Here is a 21473-nt window from a genome sequence, read left to right on the forward strand (position 1 = left end):
TTCATCTGTTGTAGGGCTGGAAAGAGTAACCATGCTGTACCTAGGGCTGCATAATGTTCGTCAGACCTCCATGTTCCCACGGGATCCTAAACGGCTAACACCCTAACATGAGCTGCTTTTGAAAGTTTGAGATTATTTGCCCTGCAAATATGATACGATTGCAAGCATATCCCCTGGTACTGATGAGCCTGTATTGATTTGAGCATTATAATATGCAATAAAGAAAAAAAAAAAACACATTTACTAAAGTGCCACAATAATTTTTTTTATCCTTAGCTCTTTATTTAAAGGAAAATATTTTAACAGATCAAGACTCTTTGTATTGTACGAGACTGTGCACATTTTTAATGGAAATGTGATACTTTGAGTTAGTACTCTAGTGTCATATTAAATTGTATCATATTTCTAAACATTTTAATAAATTATGCAATGAAAATTCTGCATTTTTAACTTATGTCAGCAAGATTGAATATTCTGAAGTACAGAATTGGCTCAAAGCTAAAATAACTGGATGCTTGCAATTTAAAAATCAGGAGGAAATGAGCCAATTGTTAATTTATATGAGTGTCAGGTAGAGAAGCAGGTGAGAACAACAACAGTCTTAACAAAGTCTTCATATGAAGTTGTGAAAATAAATTGCAATAAATCTCTCAAAGTAAATTAGATACAATATCTGTCTTTCTGGTTTTTGCTTTGTATCCTCACAAGATAATCATTAATCGATAAGGGTTGGGTTTTTTTTTTTAAATGATGCAATAACTGCCTAAAGTTTAAATTTATTTTCGTTCTATTTTCTTTCTCTTTTTGTGAAAGTTGTATACAAGCCATAGGCCCGTTCTTTATTTTATGTTACTATTTGAGAATGGATAGAAGGTTACACATACTTGTGGAATACACAGGGGATAGATAATATTCTCAAAAAATAAATGGACGGTGAGTTTGATAGCAGGTCATGTGTTTTTCTGCCTGACCCAACCTCTAGGATAACAAACAAAACAAATCAGCAAGGGTTTCATGTATCTATTGCCAATGAAAGAAAAGTAAATAATGTAAGCCAACCTATTTCAGGTTTTTTTCATTTATAAATGCTGTGAACAGCCCAACTGTTGTACATTTAGAGAAATAGGGTGTTTCTGTAAGTCAGAATACTTCTAAAATTCTTTCTAGACATCCTTTTTCTCAAGTGAATCACCTACTTGAACCTCCTCAATTTGCAGTGATGTGCAAAGCTACTTCTCCTCCTCTTCCTCCCAACCCAAAGGATGTGCCCTGCATTTGGAGAGGAACCAGTGTATTTGAAACTTCCTTTTATGGACTTCATCTGGTAGTTGGTTTTTCAAATTTAAAACATTTTTTTAAGTGTGGATGCCAAAGAGCAAAGGATTAAATTCCTTACTTGAGCACTGCAGTAGAGTTACTCTAATACTCACACATATTCGTAATTCCTGACTTAATTTTTGCTTAGCATTTTACATGATAAAGAGCTTTCAATAGGAGGTGCGGTTTAGACAGACTGTTATTGTTGCTACCTTGATTTTTAAATGTCAGAGAAGTCACATATTGGTTATGCTACAAAAAGGTCAGTGAGGCTGTGTATAAATTGTGTAGAATTTCACAAAAGGGCAAATCATCTTTTGCAGCTGCCATTGAACAAGACTTAATTTTAATGTTTTGTGACGAGTTCTCCATTATAAAACAATCATACTAAAGGTCAGTTAGGTAAAGTACTGGAAATGTAAAAGTTAAACTTTGTTTAGAAGTCATACAATTCAAGGAATAACACACTTTGCAGCTTTGCTTATGAGTCTGTTGTAATTAATTTACCATGGAATCTTCCCCAAATCATTAACTTTAAAATCTTACAGTGTACCCAGCTGTACTTTACAAAGCTAAGTGGATTATAAACACAGCTTATCGTCACAGACTTATTACTGACGAATCCAAGTTTCAAAACAGCTGTTTATTCAGCTAAGCCAACTGGAATTAATTTAATTTAATTACTTTTGTTCATATGGAACTGGTAATGTATTCCACATCAGAAGCACATCCTTCTAATAAGGAGCAAAATTATTGACTTACATTTCATGCCAACAAAAAAAATATTCTAAGGATGATGTTTCTTGGTTTAGATTTGGCAGCAAGTTTTGTGCATACATTCCTGTAACAACTGTGCTTATCCCAATTCTGTTAAGAGTTGTTCGAGCTCATGTTGTAGTTTGATTTATTCACAGTAGCTGCACAAGAACAAGAATTCGGATGGAGACCCTGATTCCTTTGTATGGAGAATCAGGCAGTTTTTCTTAGCTAACTGAAAATAATTATGATCATAAATCAAAATGCAAAATGTATTTGTCCTGAATGTAATCTTAACTGGATACTTTAGTGGGAGCTGCACATTGTTAGAACTTAGTCTGAAACCCTGCAAATAGTAATTTCAGAACTTTATGTTGCTTTGATAGGTAGCGACTCCGGTTTGGTAGTTCTGGAAAAGTCAAACATGTATAGTTCTTTATTTCCAGTAACTTGCAGGAAGTTTTACAAGTCCACATTGCTGCTGCTTCTCCACCAGTTAAAATGTTGTTTTTTTTTTTTTCTTCTTTAATAATACACAGATGGTAATTACAATTGTGCCATTTTTTAAACGAAGGAATGAAAAAGGGTATTGGTAAGGAATAGCCAGGGAGTCATCTCAAAGCCTCAGTTTGCTTCTGCAGTTTAACTAAAACATTTTCCTGTGAAAACCCATCTGTGTTCACTGAGCGCTCTGAATCTGCCAAGCAGGAAAGAGGACTCGGGTTGTTCTTTTGGAAGCAAAGTGCAGGGCTGGTTCCCCATGGCCGCACACACCTGTTGGGGGTTAACCCCGATGGGCAGCTAAGCACCACAGCTTGCTCCCTGCCCAGTGGGATAGGGGAAGAGAAAAGGAAGAGTAAAAGCAGGAAAACTTTGTGCTTGCACCCCGGGCCAGTCAATTCCAGGTGTATTGGACACCCCTCCATGTGAAAGCAAACTTTGGCCTGCACTCTGCTGCCAAAGGGGTGGAGGAGGACGCATTGGCACACCACTTGGCTGCCTTGGACTCCAGTTCACACGGGGGTTCCAGCATGTCCCGTGCGGTGGCATGATTTCATTCAGGCCATGGGAGTCCACTTTTAACTTCCACCCCATGCACCTGCACGGCTCCTCCCATACACCCTGCAGCCAGCAATGGGTCCCCTTTGAGCATCTTCCTGTGTGCCAGAATGAGAGCGCCTGGAAAAATAGCATGTTTTCTTGACAACCATCTCTGGAGTATGCAATTTGCCCAAACAGATTTTAATTATTTACTGTTCCTTGTTTGGGTAGTATCATTATTTGCATGCAGGGTGGGGGTAGATACTTTTTTGGTAGAGAGAAATTATGAAAAACCAGCAGAAATTATCTAGGGTGAATTATTATTTCTTTTAAAATAAACAAGCCTCACAACCAACTTGCGCCTGTGCACATTTTTGCTAATATGATCTCACAAAATATGGAATTTGTTCACTGCAAGTTTTTTAAAAGTTATCAGGTTAGTTCTACTATTTTTTTTAATTTAAAAGAGCATGTAAGCATAGGATAAATTGTAAACAGTTGCACAGTTTTTCTTCGACTTTGCCACCTCTTTAGCCCTTAGCCATCTTCAAAAAGAAAAAAAAACAACAAAAAACCCCAACCCTCAAAAAGCTGTAATTATGTACCAAAGCACAACAATCTGCATTAAAATAATACCAACATTCAAAAAAGACTAACCCATCCAGAACCTCTACTCTGACCTCTGCAGTGAAAAGTGAGCGAACTGTGCAGAGTTGAATCTTTTTACACCCAAAAAACCAAATTGCCAGGCAGCCTTTACCATTTTGCAATTAAGACAAGTCTCTGTTCACTACATGGCAAGTGTGCCACAACATGAAATAACACTACTGCAGGAAGCTTGTGCAGCTAGCGCTTTTTAAAGTGTTTCAGAACTCAGAGAGAATCAGCCCTTAGCTGCCTTAATTACAGCAAAATTCCTAGTTTAGGCAGAGATTAATGACTTTGCAGGTGGCAGAGCAATTCTAAGCAATTTTTCATAGATATTGAAAGAGTTCCTGCTGGCAGGCATCATGTGCCACCAGCTGCCGTTCAGTAACGGCTGTCAGCCATGGCATCAGTTGGCAACCGTTACCTTATACCATCCTACCCGTAAGCACAACGTTACAAACGGAGCCAAGCGTCCAAACTAAGGCCTGGCCCTTTAATTTACTCCCTTTTCACCCACGGCTAGTCCTTCAGAAGCCGGAGGTGCAGCCTACCTAGGCGGGTCTTGTCAGCGAGAAGCTGCCCGGGACACCTCCTGCACAGAGTGTAGGGGCTTCCACGGCTCCGTGCTTCCTCAGCATCGCCCTGGCTGTACCAAGTGAAGTTTTAACTCCAGTTATTGTAGCTGGTCTGCGTCTCCGGGAAACCAGTGATCTGCAGGAGTTCACCGCAGCTAAAGACTATGCTGAAGCCACCCACAGCAGACACCTACGTGCTTACAGGACGCATTCCTCTATCACAGGTTTAAGTCCTCCACAGCATTTACAAGTTTACTGACACAAACAGACCCCACAGCACTCAAAGAAACCCACGCACAAGGCTGGGGAGCGCGGCAGCGGCCAGGGCTGGTGCCCAGGCCACCCGATGCTTCCCGGCTGACGGCAAGGCGGGCCGTCCCGCCGCCTCCCCCCTCGCACCCGCCCCGTGCCGAATCCTGCCGCGGGCGGCGCTTACCCTCTCTAAACCTTCCCCTCCCCGGGGCAGGGGCCCGCCTCCTGCCGCCGCCCCGGGCTCGGCCAACGGCCCCTCAACGGCCGCCGCGCGCGCGGCAGCCACGGCACGAGCCCCGCCCTCAGCTCCTTTGGCGCGAAAACGTCCGTGAGGGAAGGGGGAGCAGAGGCTGCGGGGCGGGGCTCTGCGGGCCGGCGGTCGCCGATTGGTCGGCGCGGCGGAGCGACGGCGCACGTGGGGTGCGCTGTGGCGCGAACCGGCGTGGGGCCGGGTTGGGGGCTGGGGCAGCGGCAGCGGCCGGGATGGACCTGGCGGTGGCGGCGGGGGACGCGGGCGCGGCGCAGCAGCACCAGCAGCTCCGCGATGAGGTGGCCGAGAAGTGCCAGAAGTTGTTCCAGGACTTCTTAGAGGAGTGAGTGAGAGGGGCCGGGCCTGGCGGCGGGCGGGCGGGGCCGTCAGGAGGCGGTGGGCCGTGGCGGGCCGCAAGCGCCTCACAGAGGGGGCCGCCATTTGGCGAGGGTGGGATCCTGTCAGGGCCTATCGCCCCGATCCCTCGTGTTTCAATCAGAAAAGCTCTCCTATCGCCTGGGCCCGCCGCTGAGGCACGGCTCTGCCGTGAGGGGTCTGCCTCGCGAGGGGCGTAGGAAGGGAGCACGGTGCTCCCCTGGCTGGCAAAATCCTTCCCAAGCAGCTTTCTATGGGAGTTCGTTAGGTGCATTTGGCCCCTTTTAACAAAATTTGGTGACAGCCAGGTTAAAAATCCCTTTTGCGGCTTGGTTGTTACACCTTAATACGCCTGACTCCCTACGTTTTGTCTCCCGAGGGACCCTTCAGCAGCAAACAAGGGAACGGTTAACATCACCCTGAGGAACACAAAACAAAACCCGTTTTCCTAGTGCAGTCATTGTTAAACCGTAAATCAAATTCTGTGTGGCAAACCAGCTGTATGGAATGCAGATCCAGGGTGTCTGTGCTGGGGTGTTCACAGAACGGATGTAGCGAGGGGGCGAAGGAGAACTATTGTTGGAAAAGACGTTTGCAAGGGACTGTGGGGTGCCATCTTCTCTTGCCTTAAGGTGCAATCCTTTTCTTCTCTTTCTCTCCTGAATTCAGAAGTATTTAATTGCAGCCTGATACCTAACTGTGAAACGTTTTCCTGAGTCACTTTCAGGTTCCAGAATAGCGATGGGGAGGTCAAATACTTGCATGATGCTGAAGAACTGATTCGGCCAGAGCGGAACACGTTGATTGTAAGCTTTGTGGATTTGGAGCAGTTCAATCAGCAGCTCTCTACCACTATTCAGGAGGAATTTTACAGGTAAAGTGTAGAGATTACCTGAGAGCTGAGCAATGTTACTGTCTCAGGCCTATAACGTCTTATGTGTTACATAAAAAACGAGAGGTTTATCTGCTTTCTGTATCCTGAAAACTTACATTTAAGAATTTTTTTTTTACTGGATCAAAACTTATTTCTTAATGGATTCCTCTCTGGAAACCATTAGTTAACTAGGCAATTACATTTATTCTGATAAAGAGGTAGATGGTTGGTACAGGAATACAGAATAAACTCTAGAACATCGTGCTCTGAAAATATTTTATTGAGCCAGTGGCTTATTTTGAGGGTCTGGTTCTTAGTACAAGGATAAAAGTGTCATAAAATGAGACTTTAAAAAGTCCCTTTTCAGGCAATAAAGCAAATGGCATTAAATGCATAGTTGGATTAGCTTTTGTGTCTTCTTTCATAAATGTGGCAGTAAAAGCCAGAACCTGGAAATGTATGATACAAGGCTTTGATGTAGTCTAAAGCAAAGAAGGCATTTTGATAGCCTCTATAAAATTTGAACTTATTTTCCATATTTCAGGGTTTACCCTTACCTTTGCCGAGCAGTAAAGACTTTTGCCAGAGACCATGGAAATGTTCCTTCTAACAAGGACTTTTATGTTGCATTCCAAGATCTACCTACCAGACACAAGTAAGATGATTATTAATTCCAGAAACTTGTGCATTTTTACCACTGGGAAAAAAATGTCAAAGCATACTGAAAATGTTTTGGTTATATAGTGTGAAATGTAAAGTTGACCAATACAATTGTGATGAAGTTTCCTGATCTTGTGCAGCGTATTATTTGAAACAGTTTTTCATTTGTGAATCGCACTCTCATACTTACATTCATCATATTCCACAAACAAATGTAACTTCTCTAATTTAAAAAAAAAATACTTAGAGTGTGTTGCTTTTGAAGTACCAGTGAAGTAACTTTTGCATTGGTTTGACCTTTAGCATCAATCTAAAAGTTTATGTAAAATCATAAAATGAGAATATATTCTAGTAACTCTGTTTCTTTTGTCTGTTACAACTGTTCTTTAGTCCCAGACTGAATGAAACTATGTTGCATCTTAGTACTTGGGTAGTACCCTGGGCCTAAAAATGTCAACTCAATTTAAGAATTTAATCCTTATGAATTTCTGTTTTAAACAGAATTCGAGAATTGACATCAGCAAAAATTGGCTCACTGATGCGTATCAGTGGACAGGTGGTACGTACCCACCCAGTCCATCCTGAGCTTGTAAGTGGAACCTTCCTGTGCCTCGACTGCCAGACAGTGATTAAAGATGTGGAACAGCAATTTAAATACACGCAGCCAAACATCTGCAGAAATCCAGTCTGTGCCAATAGAAGGAGATTCCTGCTGGACACAAACAAATCAAGATTTGTTGATTTCCAAAAGGTACAGTGGTGAGGTTGGGCGACAATGACAAACAATGATGTTCCTGTGGTAGTTGAAAGGTGTTGTTTGTACTGCTACACATTGAAGACAGTTAATTTTGGTTCTGCCAACGTCAAGAAAAGACCTCAAGAAAAGACACTGGAATTTCTGCAAATAGTTTCTTTCTCTCTATGGAAGGCTTATATTTAAGCATGGGAAATTATAAATAGTATCAAAGCAGTCTTGTTGCATGTCCTGGTTCCAGCTGGGATAGAGTTAATTTTCTTTCTAGTGCTGTGTTTTGGGTTTGGTATGAGAAGGATGTTGATGGCACATTGATGCTTTAGTTGTTGTTAAGCTGTGCTTACACAGGTCAAGGACTTTTTGGCTTTCCATGCTCTGCCGGTGCATGAGAAGCTGGGAGGGAGCATAGCTAGGACAGCTGACCCAAACTGGCCAATGGGGTATTCCGTACCATATGACATCATGTTCAGTATATAAACTAGGAGGCATGGTCTGGGAAGAGGGGATTTGCGGCTTTGGGGATGGGCTGGGGATTGGTCGGTGGGTGGTGAGCAGTTGCATTGTGCATCGCCTGCTTTCTATATTCTATTATTGTTGTTGTTTGTTATTATTATTATTACTACTGTTCTACTTTGTTTTATTTCAATTATTAAACTGTTTTTATCTCAACCCACGAGTTTTCCCACTTTGGCCCTCCCAATTCTCTCCCTATCTGACCAGAGTGGGGGGGTGAGCAAGCGGCTGTGTGGTGTTTAGTTGCTGGCTAGGGTTAAACCACCACATTGCATGATGTTTATTGTCTAAATAAGCCACTGAAAACCACTTATTCAAGCCATTGTTAGTCTCATGTTGTAGGTGCATCATGTGTAGTCGTTATATGAGTAGGAAAAGAAGTGTCTTTTAGTGTCTGCAGTGTTCTGCTCTTCCAGATTGATTTACCCTGCCAAATCCTCAGCACTTCACATCCTGCAATAATATTTTGTGTCAGTCACGTTAACTGGACTGTTCGAGTTGCTTTTCCTAGCCCTCAGAATTGTCATTGTGGCCCCTGTGTATCCTCTTAAGTTTCTCCAAGACTCCTTACATACTGATTAGTGAAGGGATTTTTGGTTGGTTGTCTTATGGTAAGAGAAATTCCATGATTGACATGGATGGCAGCAATCAAATGCTATTTACTGTATTTATTAGCAGCTTAGCTTTTGAAGCATTTTCGAATTTGGTGACATCCGCTAAGTACTTAATATTCTCTCCCTCCCCAGGTTCGCATTCAGGAGACGCAGGCCGAGCTGCCGCGTGGTAGCATTCCTCGCAGTGTGGAAGTCATCTTGCGTGCAGAAGCAGTGGAGTCTGCTCAGGCAGGTGACAAATGTGACTTCACAGGGTCACTGATTGTCGTGCCTGATGTGTCCCAGCTCTCAACACCAGGTTTGTTGCTAGCACTCATGACCTCGATGACATGTCCCTCCTGCTTATTCTGGGAACTGCTGTTCTGACACCCACTCTAATGGCAGGGGTACGTGCAGAAACCGGCTCCCGGGTGAGCGGGACAGAGGGCTATGAAACCGAAGGCATCCGAGGACTTCGCGCCCTTGGAGTCAGAGAGCTGTCGTATAAGCTAGTCTTTCTAGCTTGTTATGTTGCACCAACAAATCCACGGGTAAGTCTGGAAAGAAAATAGACTTAAAGGTATTAATGATTTCTGCTCTGTATGGTTTTACCTCAAATTAGGGAGCGGGAATGGGTAAAGCTTTAAGTACATATGTGTACTACCTTCCTGTGCATTTGACTGTCTTTATATTCTGATTGGATTTATATAGCAAGGTTTTTTTCTTGTCTTTATTGTTCATAGCAGTTTTCACAGATGTGATTATATGCCAATGTTATCAATTTATTCTAAACAGCTAACTGGTCCATTTATTTCCATTCAGCTTTCATCCATTCCTGCAGCATTTCCTTTTCCTCCAGGAAATCCGATTGCTTCATTTTGTCACAGGGAAAACAGCGATCCTTCTTATTCCCTCTGGTTTATCCATAACATCTTGGGATGTTACTACAACATAATAAGTAATACTGACTATGGCTAGGTTTTAGCATGGTATGATATTTTAATCTATAATTCTGCTAGCAGCTTCACCGTCACATAGGTTAAAGCCAGCATCTGTTATTTTCTAGGTGTAGTAATGAAAGACCTTGTAAATTCCAATTCATGAAGAATGCTTACAAAGGCAAATTTTAGCCAAAGGAAGCCATACTGGTTTACTTTCTTTTTAATCTCTGGACAAGCATCTCTCCTGGGTTTTTCTCACTAACAGAAAGAAGTTACACTCCGTTGATTTCGTCCCCTAGGAAATTGTCTGTTGGTTTTTAAAGGTATAAGGTGATGAGCTTCCTTAGCCTAAGGTCAGCTTTTCTGAATGTGTTCCTCCCATTCAGCTTACAGAGCCAGTTTTTGTAATCTCCTGTCTGCAGTACTCACATTCAGTAGTGACCATGTTATTACTTTTATTACTTTTTTTTTTTTTTACTTTCTTTATTTAGTTTGGTGGAAAAGAGCTCCGAGATGAAGAACAGACTGCAGAAAGCATTAAAAACCAAATGTCTGTGAAAGAGTGGGAAAAGGTTTTTGAAATGAGCCAAGATAAGAACCTTTACCATAATCTGTGCACCAGCCTTTTCCCCACTATCCATGGTAAGACTCCAGCTGTTGCTTCAGAGAGGGAAGATTTCACTTGTGAAAATATTAATTCTTTTTGCTCTCCGTGTATTGCCATTTTGGGAAAGGTTGAAAGCCCTATGCCAACTACCAAGCACTGGTTATGCTAGAAAAGGAGAATCTATTTCCTGAGTACTTGCTGTGTTTAATCATTAAGGCCTGCAAGACTACTCAAAATGGTTGGTTTTGCTATTGGATTATCTACTACTAAACCCTACAGCTGACAGTTGGATGTAGCTCTATTTTATATGGGCTTCCTTCAAAGATTTAAAGGTTCCAAATACTTGTATGCTGTTGTGCATGCATGTGTGTGTATATGTTTGCAGTTGTTTCTGGCTCAGAGCTAGTTTGAGGATTTATGTTGGTTATGTCTGAAAAGTTTGATCAGCTGAATTTGGTCCATATTCTGAGCCACTGTAGCGTAAAGGAATTCAGCCGCTTTCTGAGTCATTCTTCCCTGAAACTGTATCAAGCACATAAATGCAGTTTTAGTGGATCTTTAGCAAATAGGTAAATTCTGAGCGGACGTGCCCAAATGCTCTAAAATTCTAGTGGGCTGAAGTTTTTTTTAAATAGGAAAAATGTGGTGTTTTCTTTGGATTTTTAGCTGAGTGTCTTTTCTGGGGCAGGTAATGATGAAGTGAAACGTGGGGTCCTGCTAATGCTTTTTGGAGGAGTTCCTAAGACCACTTCAGAAGGCACTTCATTGCGTGGGGACATCAATGTTTGTGTTGTTGGTGATCCAAGTACAGCCAAGAGTCAATTTCTAAAGTAAGCATCTCATTAAAACTCAGTATTTAAATATTGTCCAGTGTGACTAGAGCTATAAATGTGTACTGTTAAACAGAGGAAAGGGAAATAAAATATTCAAGAATATTTTCCAGGAATTGTTTGGATGTGGTTGAAGTATTTGAACAAGGCTGAAGCAGACTCAGCAAGCCCCTGTGGTAATAATAAAGAATGAATTAAGACTTTTTTTTGTTCTTTAGGTAGTTATGAAAGTATGAATTTCCAAATATTTTCAAAAGACATTGAATATTAAAAATACAAAATTTATTGCACACCTTAGAATATACTTTTTTTTTTTTTCCTATTTTTAGCTTAGTCTAAATTGGTAGGTCCAACACTTTGGACAAATAGACAACTATTAGCCCTGAAAAATAATTAAGAAATAATTATGTTTTACGCTACAACTTATATTACAATGCTTTTTTATTAGAAATTCTATTTAATATGTTTTTATTTTACCATGCCGTTCATTTACCTCTGCATTGTTCTCCATGAAGCTGAGGTCCTTGCAGCATACACTGCAACTCAGAAACATAGAGGCACCACAAAAACTGCCTTAGGCTGCCTGTGGTCAGTCTCGCTCCTTCCTGCTAGGAAGCCATTTGTTCCCTTGTGCTGACATTTACCTGACCCGTAAGGAGCTGTGTTAGCTTGTGAAGTCAGCAGAAAACTTGTGGGAGGAGGTCTGGATTACGTTTTCTGCTGGTGTAATTACGGGTGAGTAACAGACCTGTGATAGACTGCAGTTAGATAAGGATTAGTTTCCAGGGCTTGCTCAAAGATCATTAGAGGTGGGAAGGCCTACCTAAATATTAATTGCTTCCTGACGGAAGGAACACGTCCTGGCCTGAGAGGTTGAAAACAGTACTGCATTACAGTTATCTTGTTTCTGCAGGTTTTAATCTGACTTTTTAAGTTTGTTCCTCGCTGTTCTCTCCATAGGCATGTGGACGAGTTCAGTCCTCGTGCTGTATACACCAGTGGAAAAGCCTCCAGTGCTGCTGGTCTGACAGCGGCTGTTGTAAAAGATGAAGAGTCTCATGAATTTGTCATTGAAGCTGGAGCACTGATGCTGGCGGATAATGTAAGTCCAGGAACTAGAGGGGTTCCTGCATCCCTGGAATGGTTTTGATTAATGACAAAGAGCCCCAAATTGTCTTAATGATGCTTTTTTTCCAAAAGTGATTGAATTTGGGTGACATTATGTTTTATTCTTCTACTGCAGGGGGTTTGTTGCATTGATGAATTTGACAAAATGGACGTGCGGGATCAAGTAGCCATTCATGAAGCAATGGAGCAGCAGACTATATCTATCACTAAAGCAGGAGTAAAGGTAGCTTGTGCTATTCCTCTGGTTGTGTGGTCTGTATGATCGCCTGATTGTTTGTTACATGTACTGATCTAGCATCATGTGTCAGATTTTTGTGTCAGCTCTGCAGCTGCCTCACTGTGGCAGGACAGAGATCACTTGCCTGCAAAGTTTTTGTGCCACATACCCAAAAAAGATCAGAAATGCTACTGAAAGGAAAAAAGAGATAGTAGTGGACGGGAAACAGAAGATAGGAAAATCCTAACCTTAAAGAAACCCCAAAAGAGGATATAGATTTGTGTGTGTTTGTAGAAGTAAAGTGTGTATTTGCACTGTTAAAAACAGGGTGTTGTGAAAAGCAGTTTTAAGGGCTTGTTTCAGTATTGTTGGCAAGAGTGTGACAATGTTAAAATATTGATCCATCATACTGTGTATGGGGGCAAAGAACTGGTTCGAAAGGGCTGGTTAGAAGAGTTTGGGCTCTTTTGAGGAGTGGTTGTTGTAATACCGCCATTGAAACTCCATCTAAAAGATGTTATGCTGACCCATTCGAATTGCAATGAGTTGGTTTAGCAAATGGTCACAGATATAATTCTTCTTTTTTATTTATTTTTTTTTTTCATTGTCAGGCTACCCTGAATGCCAGGACCTCCATTTTGGCTGCAGCAAACCCAGTTGGCGGGCGCTATGACAGATCCAAGTCACTGAAACAGAATATAAACCTGTCGGCTCCCATCATGTCTCGCTTCGATCTCTTCTTCATCCTTGTGGATGAATGTAATGAGGTACTTTTAAGGAATTGTAGAATAATTTATGTCAGAAAAGACCTCTGGAGGTCTCTAGTCTAACCTCACACTCAAAGCAGATCACTGAGAACAGGTTGCCAAGACTTTGACCTGGTGAGTTTTGAGTATCTCCAAGGATGGAGATTCTGCAGCCTCTCTAGGCCCCTACTGCAATGTTTGACAACTCTCATGTGTTTAAAAAATAATAATAACTTTCATATCTAATCAGAATTTCTCATGGTTCAGTTTGTGTTGGTTGCCTCTTGTCAATCTGTACTTCTAGGAACAATCTGGCTCCATCACATCTATACTCGCCAATGAGGCAGTTGCTTTCTTTTCAAGCTGAACAGACCCAGTTCTTTCAGCTTCTCCTCATACATCATGTGCTCCTGCCCGCTGACCCTCTTGGTGGTCCTCTGCAATTTTAGGTGAAGCTGATCTCATGAGAGTGTCTTGCTTCTGCTTTCCTTCTCTGTCTGCAAAGTTAAAAGCTGGCAGTACAAATTTGAACATGCTGTGCTGAATACAAGGATACTGCCTTTTCATCTTGTAGTGAATTGACCTGCAAACTTAACTCCATTAGTCATTTTTACGAATCGCTGGTCACTAAGGCTAAGAGTGCTACCACCTGTCTATGTGGCATTTGCCTTGGGAATGCATGAGATACGGAGATTAATGTTGGTTCAGCACTATTCTCTCCACCGTTTTACTCAGAGTGATTGTCTAATTGAGAAGGGACTGATGAAAGAGACAGAGTAGGCTGAAAAGGAAGAAGGCTGTTCCCACGCCGCAAAGTGCTGCTTTCTGCCTCTTCTATGGCTAACTTGTAACCCAGGAGAGTTCCAAAAGCTTATAAATCCTAAAACTGCCTTTTATCCCTTCTCTGCTATGTTTCCTTGTATTAAAAACCTCCAGGGTGTTCTCCTCAATCTTCCGGCAGAGAATCTGGCTTCTGGAAAGACTAGCTCTGCCATGAGGAGTGCAAGTGAGGGAGGGGAATGGGAAGGAAGAATATAGCTATTGTTTTGATATTTGGCTGATGTTGTGAAAGTGATCTGACAGAGCAATAATATCCCAGGTTACAGATTATGCCATTGCCAGACGCATAGTGGATCTGCATTCCAGAGTAGAAGAATCTGTTGATCGTGTCTACTCATTAGATGATATCAGAAGGTATCTGCTGTTTGCAAGGCAGTTTAAACCAAAGGTAATTCTACTTTCCTGTGTAAGTTGTTCTGCAAGAGGAGGTCCAAAGGAACAGTCACTCTGTGGCATGCCTTTTTCCGGCAAATGCAATGACACTTAGTGTAGTGTTCTCTCAAGAAAGGAGCCGTAAACTCAGTTATTATCTAGAAACATAGCATATTTTGGAGCCGTGTACTCTTTTTTTTTGAACTCCAGAAACCCAGCCAGCCTAGCTGAGACTGTTATAATCAGTAGTCTTAACTGCTTTGGTGGCAGTTCTTAACCTCTGTCTAGAATGATTGAGGGGTCATTTCATAGCTTTCTCATACCTCAAGGGCATGGGTTATTCAGCACGGCTGCTGCAGAGATTTTTGTGTTTTATTGACTTATTGCTTAATCAAACAGTTTGTTTGTCTTTATTTTAAAAGGATATTGCTCCTCAATATTTCTTTGCTTTCTTTGTGGTAACAAAGAACATGAGAAACTGCTTTAAGTACAAATTTTTGTGTTCATTCCAAATAGCAGCTTGGATGGGCTGTGTGTTAGATTTTTCAGAAGTTCTTCTAGTGTAGTTCTTCTCAAATGGAAGGAGAGGACACTCTCCCTTACAGAATTTTGAAAACTCCATTTCATTTCAATGTGGTGGGGAGTTTGTTTTCTGGCTGGATCTGTGTACGTGTAGATAGACTCAGGCTAAAAAACATGTACACAAAGCTGTAGTATATCGAGTGTATGCTTGTGTGTGTGTGTTTGCATGCAGAATGAAAGGCAAATAAACATAGAACAATCTAGTAGAGACAGACATGAATTATGACCAAAAGCAAGTCGGTGGAACAGAAAAATAGAAATTATATAAAAAATCTGCTGTAAAATAAATACTTCAATGTACTTATTGTAATCTCATTGTTACTGTAATCATTATTACAATATAATTTTAACATAATATGATTGTCATTATATTTATGTATAGTATGTGTATAGCATAGAATATTTCAGAGAAAAAGCAGTAGCTGGTACAGAAAAATCTGGGAACTGCCACTCTAGTGCAAGAAGAATAAACTTTAATATTTTTACCTTGGCAAACTGTCATACTGTCTTATGTCATGAAGATATCTAAGGAGTCTGAGGACTTTATAGTGGAGCAGTATAAACGACTACGGCAGCGTGATGGCTCTGGAGTGACAAAGTCGTCCTGGAGAATCACAGTGCGACAGTTGGAAAGCATGATTCGGCTGTCTGAAGCTATGGCCCGTATGCACTGCTGTGATGAGGTATCAGGTTTTTGATGAACGTTTGTATAAATGTTTATATAAATGTTGTGGGAGTTCTGGCTTTGCTATTTGACTATGGTATTGTACATGTTTAAATCCTGTGGGTGAGGAGGAGAGCTCGGATCATGTTTTCACTTGTGATGTGGTCGTACTCAGTCTGAATTTGTAGGCCAGAAATGCTGTTTCTAAGGTATGTCTTGTAAAACTGAAATCAGCTGGTCCAGACTGAGAACATACATGTGTTTGCATTACAGTTGTATCAGCACTCTCAGCCTGTTACTTGTCAAATCATGACGAATAGGAAGAACAATCATCTATTAGTATCAGCCAGGGCTGTTGGTAGTGTCTCTCCTAATCTTACGTAGTTTGTAATCTCTCACAGCTCTCTTCCATCTGCAATCTAAAAAGCCAAAGTTCATCAAAGTATCTGAACCTCCCTAAGAGTACCTGTATTTGTGATCTGAACTCCTCCTCACATCAACCAATGTTGAAATGTGTATTGTGTTATGGCTATTAACTGTAGTATGACTACTATCCATCTAGTCCCTGCTTTAAAACTCAGCAGGCCTTTTGAAATGTTGATTAGGGGTTTTGTGACACATGCAGTGATGGAAACTTGCTCACTGATTGTGTAAGAAGGACACCCACTGGGTTCTTTTTAATTAAATTCAGCTTATAAGGAATCAGATAGCTTTTAGCTTATGGCAGAGCTAGAGATGGTTTTTCCAGTTTCTGCTTTTCAATTCCAGAGGAGAGTCTCATTAATTACATTTTTTTTTTTCATATTGTTTCTGTTCAGACCCATTTCTTTCATGTTTCTTGCTCCACTGATCTTTCTTCAAAATGTTCTTGGCTTAAGTGAAAATTTTATCGACTCCACATGATCACTAAAGCCTGAAAGATTCATTAGGCTGCTTTTATTCCCTCTATAACCTTGCGTGAACTCAGAGTACTTGTAGTGGGATATCATTTGACTTGCAGAGTCTTTACTGCTTAGGATTAGTCAGGTGAGATGGGTAGAAAGACCCTTCATCAGAGTCAGAGGTGAGTTTCTGGAGCTATTGGGAAAAAAAGCTTTTAATACTAGAAGAGCCACCATGCCTATTTAATACATGTTTTTTCAAATCTTCCCCAGGTTCACCCGAAACATGTGAAGGAAGCTTTCAGGCTTTTAAATAAGTCCATCATTAGAGTTGAGACTCCTGACATCAATTTAGACCAAGATGATGAACAGCAAATGGAGGATCAAGAGGACCAAGATGGAGTCAATGGTAAATTACTTGTAGAGAATTTTTTCAAAGGGGGAAGTACTTCCAGTCTTTACAGCTTACCTTGTTTGAGTATATGCTTCTGTTCGGTTTCTCACCTATTTCTAATCTAATAAGGTCTAGGAATCTTGACTCCTGGTCTTAACTCTCTTACTTCTTCAGCCTCCTTGTGGGTCCACTCACCTGGTTGGTCAATGCAACACTTTTCAGTGGCTCAGAGTATTAAACAGTTAAAAGATGTTACAGATTTAAACCCGGGCATGTGTCCAAACAGGTGAGGCAGAAGCTCCAGCTGGGGTCAATGGTCTTGTGAATGGGATCAACGGCCATTCTGAGGACATGAACAAGGATGCCGCACCCAAAGCTTCTCTTAGACTGGGCTTCTCTGAGTATCGGCGAATTTCTAATCTCCTGGTGCTGCACCTCAGGAAAGCAGAGGAAGGTAAGAATTTGTTTATTAAAAAGACAGCAGACCCTGAGTTCAGGGAGCGACTGTTGCTACATCTCATGCTGTTGCACTTGGGATTTTCACTCCTGCTGAAACACCAAACTTGTTAGGTCAGGTGTGAACCTGTACACATGTGGTTATACTACATCTGATGATACTTGGTATGACTTGATATGACTTCTTGGACTTTCTAGCTCTGGTATCTTAGTCATTTGTCAAAACCCAGTAAGTCGAGGAGCATGTCAACACAGCAGATCCAGAAAAGGATTTGTAGCATATGCTGGTTTAACCTATCTAGAAGAGTCAGCAGCAATGAAAACTGTAGCAAGAGCTTTAATGTATGCCAACAACCACAGCCTAAAGTATGTACTTAACCAGTATGCTAAGTACAAATGGCTGCATCATTTCGTGGGGAGATTAAATATTTCAGTTGCAATGAGGCTACTTCTGTAATGAAATGCAGCAGTTGTCTCCTAGCATACACCAATGCGATGAAGTTTTTGGAAGGGTGTGGAGACTACAATATCTGTTCAAAAAGCTGAGTACATGTAGGAGGATGACTTCTTTGGTTTTGCGTGACAGTGATTTTCCTTTGCCCTTACTTAGAGGAAAGTTGTACGAGTCCTTATGACTATGTTTTCTTGAAGCTGAAGGCTGATGTAATTGCTACGCTGCTCATTTAATTTGTAAGCCGCTTGGATGCATAGAACTGAAAGCATCAATACTCAATCTAAAAATCTCCAATTAAACCATGATACAACAGCTTCCTGTACAAAACATGATTTAAGAAACAGAAGAAAGTCTGATGTTTCTTAAACATCTTAAAAAGCATATTTCTCTCTTCAGCATTGTAAATGTTAACATACAAATCCTTTTCTCTTACGGTTTGAATGGTATCTTACTGATGCTGTGTTTATGCAAATTATTTTCTTTGCAGAAGAGGACGATTCATCATTAAAGAAGAGTGAACTTATTAATTGGTATCTAAAGGAAATTGAATCTGAAATAGAATCTGAAGAAGAACTAATAAATAAAAAGAAGATCATAGAGAGAGTCATTCACCGACTTACACATTATGTATGTATAGAGATGTGTGGATAGTGAAAAAGGGTTTTAACTTATATAGTGCAGTGATTCATTTTTAATTTAATTCCTGATTTATAGGAGAAATATCTTTTGTGCTTCCGTGTTATTGACATGCAGTATAAATGCCTTCTTTGTTTAATACCTGTTAAAAATAATTATAGAGAAAACAATGAAATAAATTAGACATGTGTATAAGTAAAAGTTCAAAGTGCCATATTATGTCCCTACAGAAGTGTACGTGATATTTTTCGGTATTTCTATAGTGTTAGTTATACATTAGGATACAGAAATACAAACAACACTTTATTCCATGGGTAGCTTTGAGTCACGGAGGGACTAGGGCAGTTTGGAGGAAAAAGTATGAAAATATAAAATACTTCTCACTTTTAAAGGTACAAAACCACTAGATTGAAGTGTTCCTAGAAAGCATACAACATATAAGAGATTTCCACTGAACCTAATTGTTAAGATTAGGAACCTGATAAAGAGGGAGTTCACAATTAAAAAGGTTAAATAATTCATCAATAAGAGGTGCTACCAGTATAAAAAGGAGATGCCTTTCAAAAAGTACAAACAAACCTTTCTATTCTTGTTTGAATACAAATTTTTGTCTGTTGCAGGACCACATTCTGATAGAACTGTCCCAGTCAGGACTGAGAGGATCCAGAGAAGAGGAGACTTTTGATGAAGATCCGTACCTGGTTGTCAACCCAAACTATCTGCTGGAAGACTAAGGGCTGGGAACTGGATTGTAGAGCTGACTAGTTACATGTTGGAAAATGCATTCTTTTCTTGCAAGGGTTGCTGTAGAGCTAACATCTTAAATTCCTATGAATGCTTTACTGTGGAATGCACCAATGTGCGGTTAGTAATATATGATTGCTCATTTACACTGAGCATACCTGGAAAGTTTTTAAAGAAATGGGACACATATATTAGCTTCATTATTAATTCTGGGTTTCAATGCCATCATCCAGATGCAGAGGAGAATCATTCAATAGCTCTTTTCAGCATCAAGCTATGTAGATGCTTCTGTTTTAAATGAGAGGAATTTTGCATTGTTCTTCTATTGTATTTAGTAGATATTTTATACTATAGGTTTTTACTGTTTTTCTTATTAACATAAATAAAAGATCATTAAATGTCTGGAGATGTCTGGGGGTGGATTTGTTGTCACTCATGTGCGGGATTGCTATTTTCTATGCCTACGCTTTGAGGCTGAAAAAATAGTGATCTAAATGTTTAGTGTCTTAAAAAAGATTAAATTTCCTGGATGACAGATGCTGGTTTTTAAGAAGTTTTTTTAACTTCCAGCAATGGATATTGAGAAACTCTGATTGCTTCTCTTTCTTTTTAGATGGACTAAAGATGCGTATGCTCCTGTTGCATATGTAAAGTAGAAAATTGGAAATAGCCAAGCCCAAAGCAAGGCTTTAAGTCAGGAGGTCAGAAACCCCCATCTTGATGAATGTCTTGACTTGTAAGTGAATTGAAAACTGCCATCATTTGTGAGGGATTTTTAAGGCTATATTTGTAAACTTGTTTGTAGATTTTTCTGTAAGAAAATTTTACTTAAATCTGTCATTCTCAATTATTTGCTGTATGCTATGGGATTATTAAATAATCTATTAAGAATTAAAAATACCTGAATATTTGTCTTGTCAACCTGATACCAGCACCTAAGAAACATTTGTAATAGCATGAAAGATACCAAAGCTATATATTTTAAGTATAAATAGTGTGAAATAACTGTTTCTGAAGCAGGTCCAGAAATGGAGCTGGTTTGTAAGACAGTTTCTTTTTTCCTGTTAGTCTCTCCCAGCTTTGGAGAGAGATGCCTTGGTCTAACTAAGCATATCATTAAAGATAACAGTTATATTTAAGGAATGGAAGGAATCATAAATATTTGTCACCAACAACACTACCACATCACTGGGCACTAACTCACTAATTCTAACTGCAGTAACTTCTCTCCACTAATTTCTTTCATAAACTGCATCTTGGCAAATGCTACATTTCATTAAAAATTGCCACCCACCTGCAACAACAGTTTCATGTTATTCTATATTGTTTGTTTACTTTCAAAATAAGGACAGGCAGAGGTTTGTACTTCATTATGTGTTTCCCCCTCCTATCCCCCCAAACTTTGTTTGATAATAAATATTCTTCACATGGGAGAAAGTATTTTTTCTGCTTCTCTTTCCCTAGTTCTACATGCTTCATAGGCTAGGAGGGGTGTTCTCTTTCTGAGTTAACACTGCTCTACTGAAAAATAAGCAGCAGGTGGTGCTGTAACCTTCCTAGTCAAACTTGTTATTCAAACATGGGGGGGGGGGGGAGGAAAAAAAAAAAAGAGGGTAGGTAGTTGTTCAGAACAGTAAGCACAATGTTTCAGTAAGCTTTTCAAGGTTTCATAAAAAAAAAAAGTCACCTGCGAATCAAACAGGGTCGAAGTACACAAATTACAATCCCTGTATAAGCTATAAGATTGACTATTTGAATAACAGCAAATGTTGAGAGACGTTTTCTACTGTAACTTAAAGATAATATTGCTTGACAGAGCAATAAGTTGCCCAGATGATTCCAGGTATGTTTTAGACAGAAAACTGTTTATTAAAGGAAATAAACAACTCAGAGATGGAACTGACTTTTCAATATAGTTATGTAGAATTTTGTGTTTAGTTCATTTAAACATGTTCTATATTTAGGCAGCAAATGTTCTCAGCTCTTCAGTTTTGCTGTATTTGAATGTAGAAAAGTCAAGTTATCTCTTCCCTGCAGCAGTTCAGGTAGGTGATCTGTATGTGTCCACCCTGCTGAGAGAGCATGTGTTTTTCAAGGCTGAAGGAAGGAGTACTTTGGAAGGCAATAAAATGATATTCAGATTCCTCAGATTCCTTTGTTATCAGGCATGAGGACGCATGTTGTTGCTGCTGCCTGAATTCACGTAATAGCCACTTTTCCAAGTGGGTAAAATGCCACATCTCAGATTGCCTTTATGCATCCAAGAATTGGAGCACAAATGTGCCTCTTGCTGTCCTGCACACACTGAGCCGTGGTGGCACCCAGCCCCAACAATGCAGATAACTCTGCTCTTGTTATTTTCTGCATCCAGAG

General features: G+C 40.3%; 2 protein-coding genes across 2 annotated transcripts in view; both read left to right on the forward strand.

Annotated features, from left to right (window-relative positions):
• DARS1 (aspartyl-tRNA synthetase 1) overlaps window positions 1-670 on the forward strand; it is a 41473-nt gene extending 40803 nt beyond the window's left edge. Inside the window, exon 16 of the mRNA XM_075152724.1 lies at window positions 15-670. Within this exon, the coding sequence (XP_075008825.1) occupies window positions 15-106 (92 nt within the window). The 3' untranslated portion in view covers window positions 107-670. The remainder of the gene's footprint in view (window positions 1-14) is intronic.
• A 4380-nt stretch (window positions 671-5050) lies between these two features.
• On the forward strand, window positions 5051-19502 carry MCM6 (minichromosome maintenance complex component 6). Its single transcript, XM_075152725.1, has 17 exons — window positions 5051-5182; window positions 5942-6088; window positions 6633-6743; window positions 7250-7499; window positions 8762-8927; window positions 9014-9159; window positions 10041-10191; window positions 10845-10986; window positions 11947-12088; window positions 12230-12337; window positions 12943-13098; window positions 14177-14305; window positions 15393-15554; window positions 16690-16825; window positions 17097-17264; window positions 18208-18347; window positions 18977-19502. Exons 1-17 carry the CDS (start codon window positions 5073-5075, stop codon window positions 19088-19090), a joined length of 2478 nt encoding a protein of 825 aa, XP_075008826.1. The 5' UTR covers window positions 5051-5072; the 3' UTR covers window positions 19091-19502.
• Window positions 19503-21473: the final 1971 nt, after the last annotated feature.

Source organism: Calonectris borealis, chromosome 6 (assembly GCF_964195595.1).
Source record: "Calonectris borealis chromosome 6, bCalBor7.hap1.2, whole genome shotgun sequence".
Lineage (NCBI taxonomy): Eukaryota > Metazoa > Chordata > Aves > Procellariiformes > Procellariidae > Calonectris > Calonectris borealis.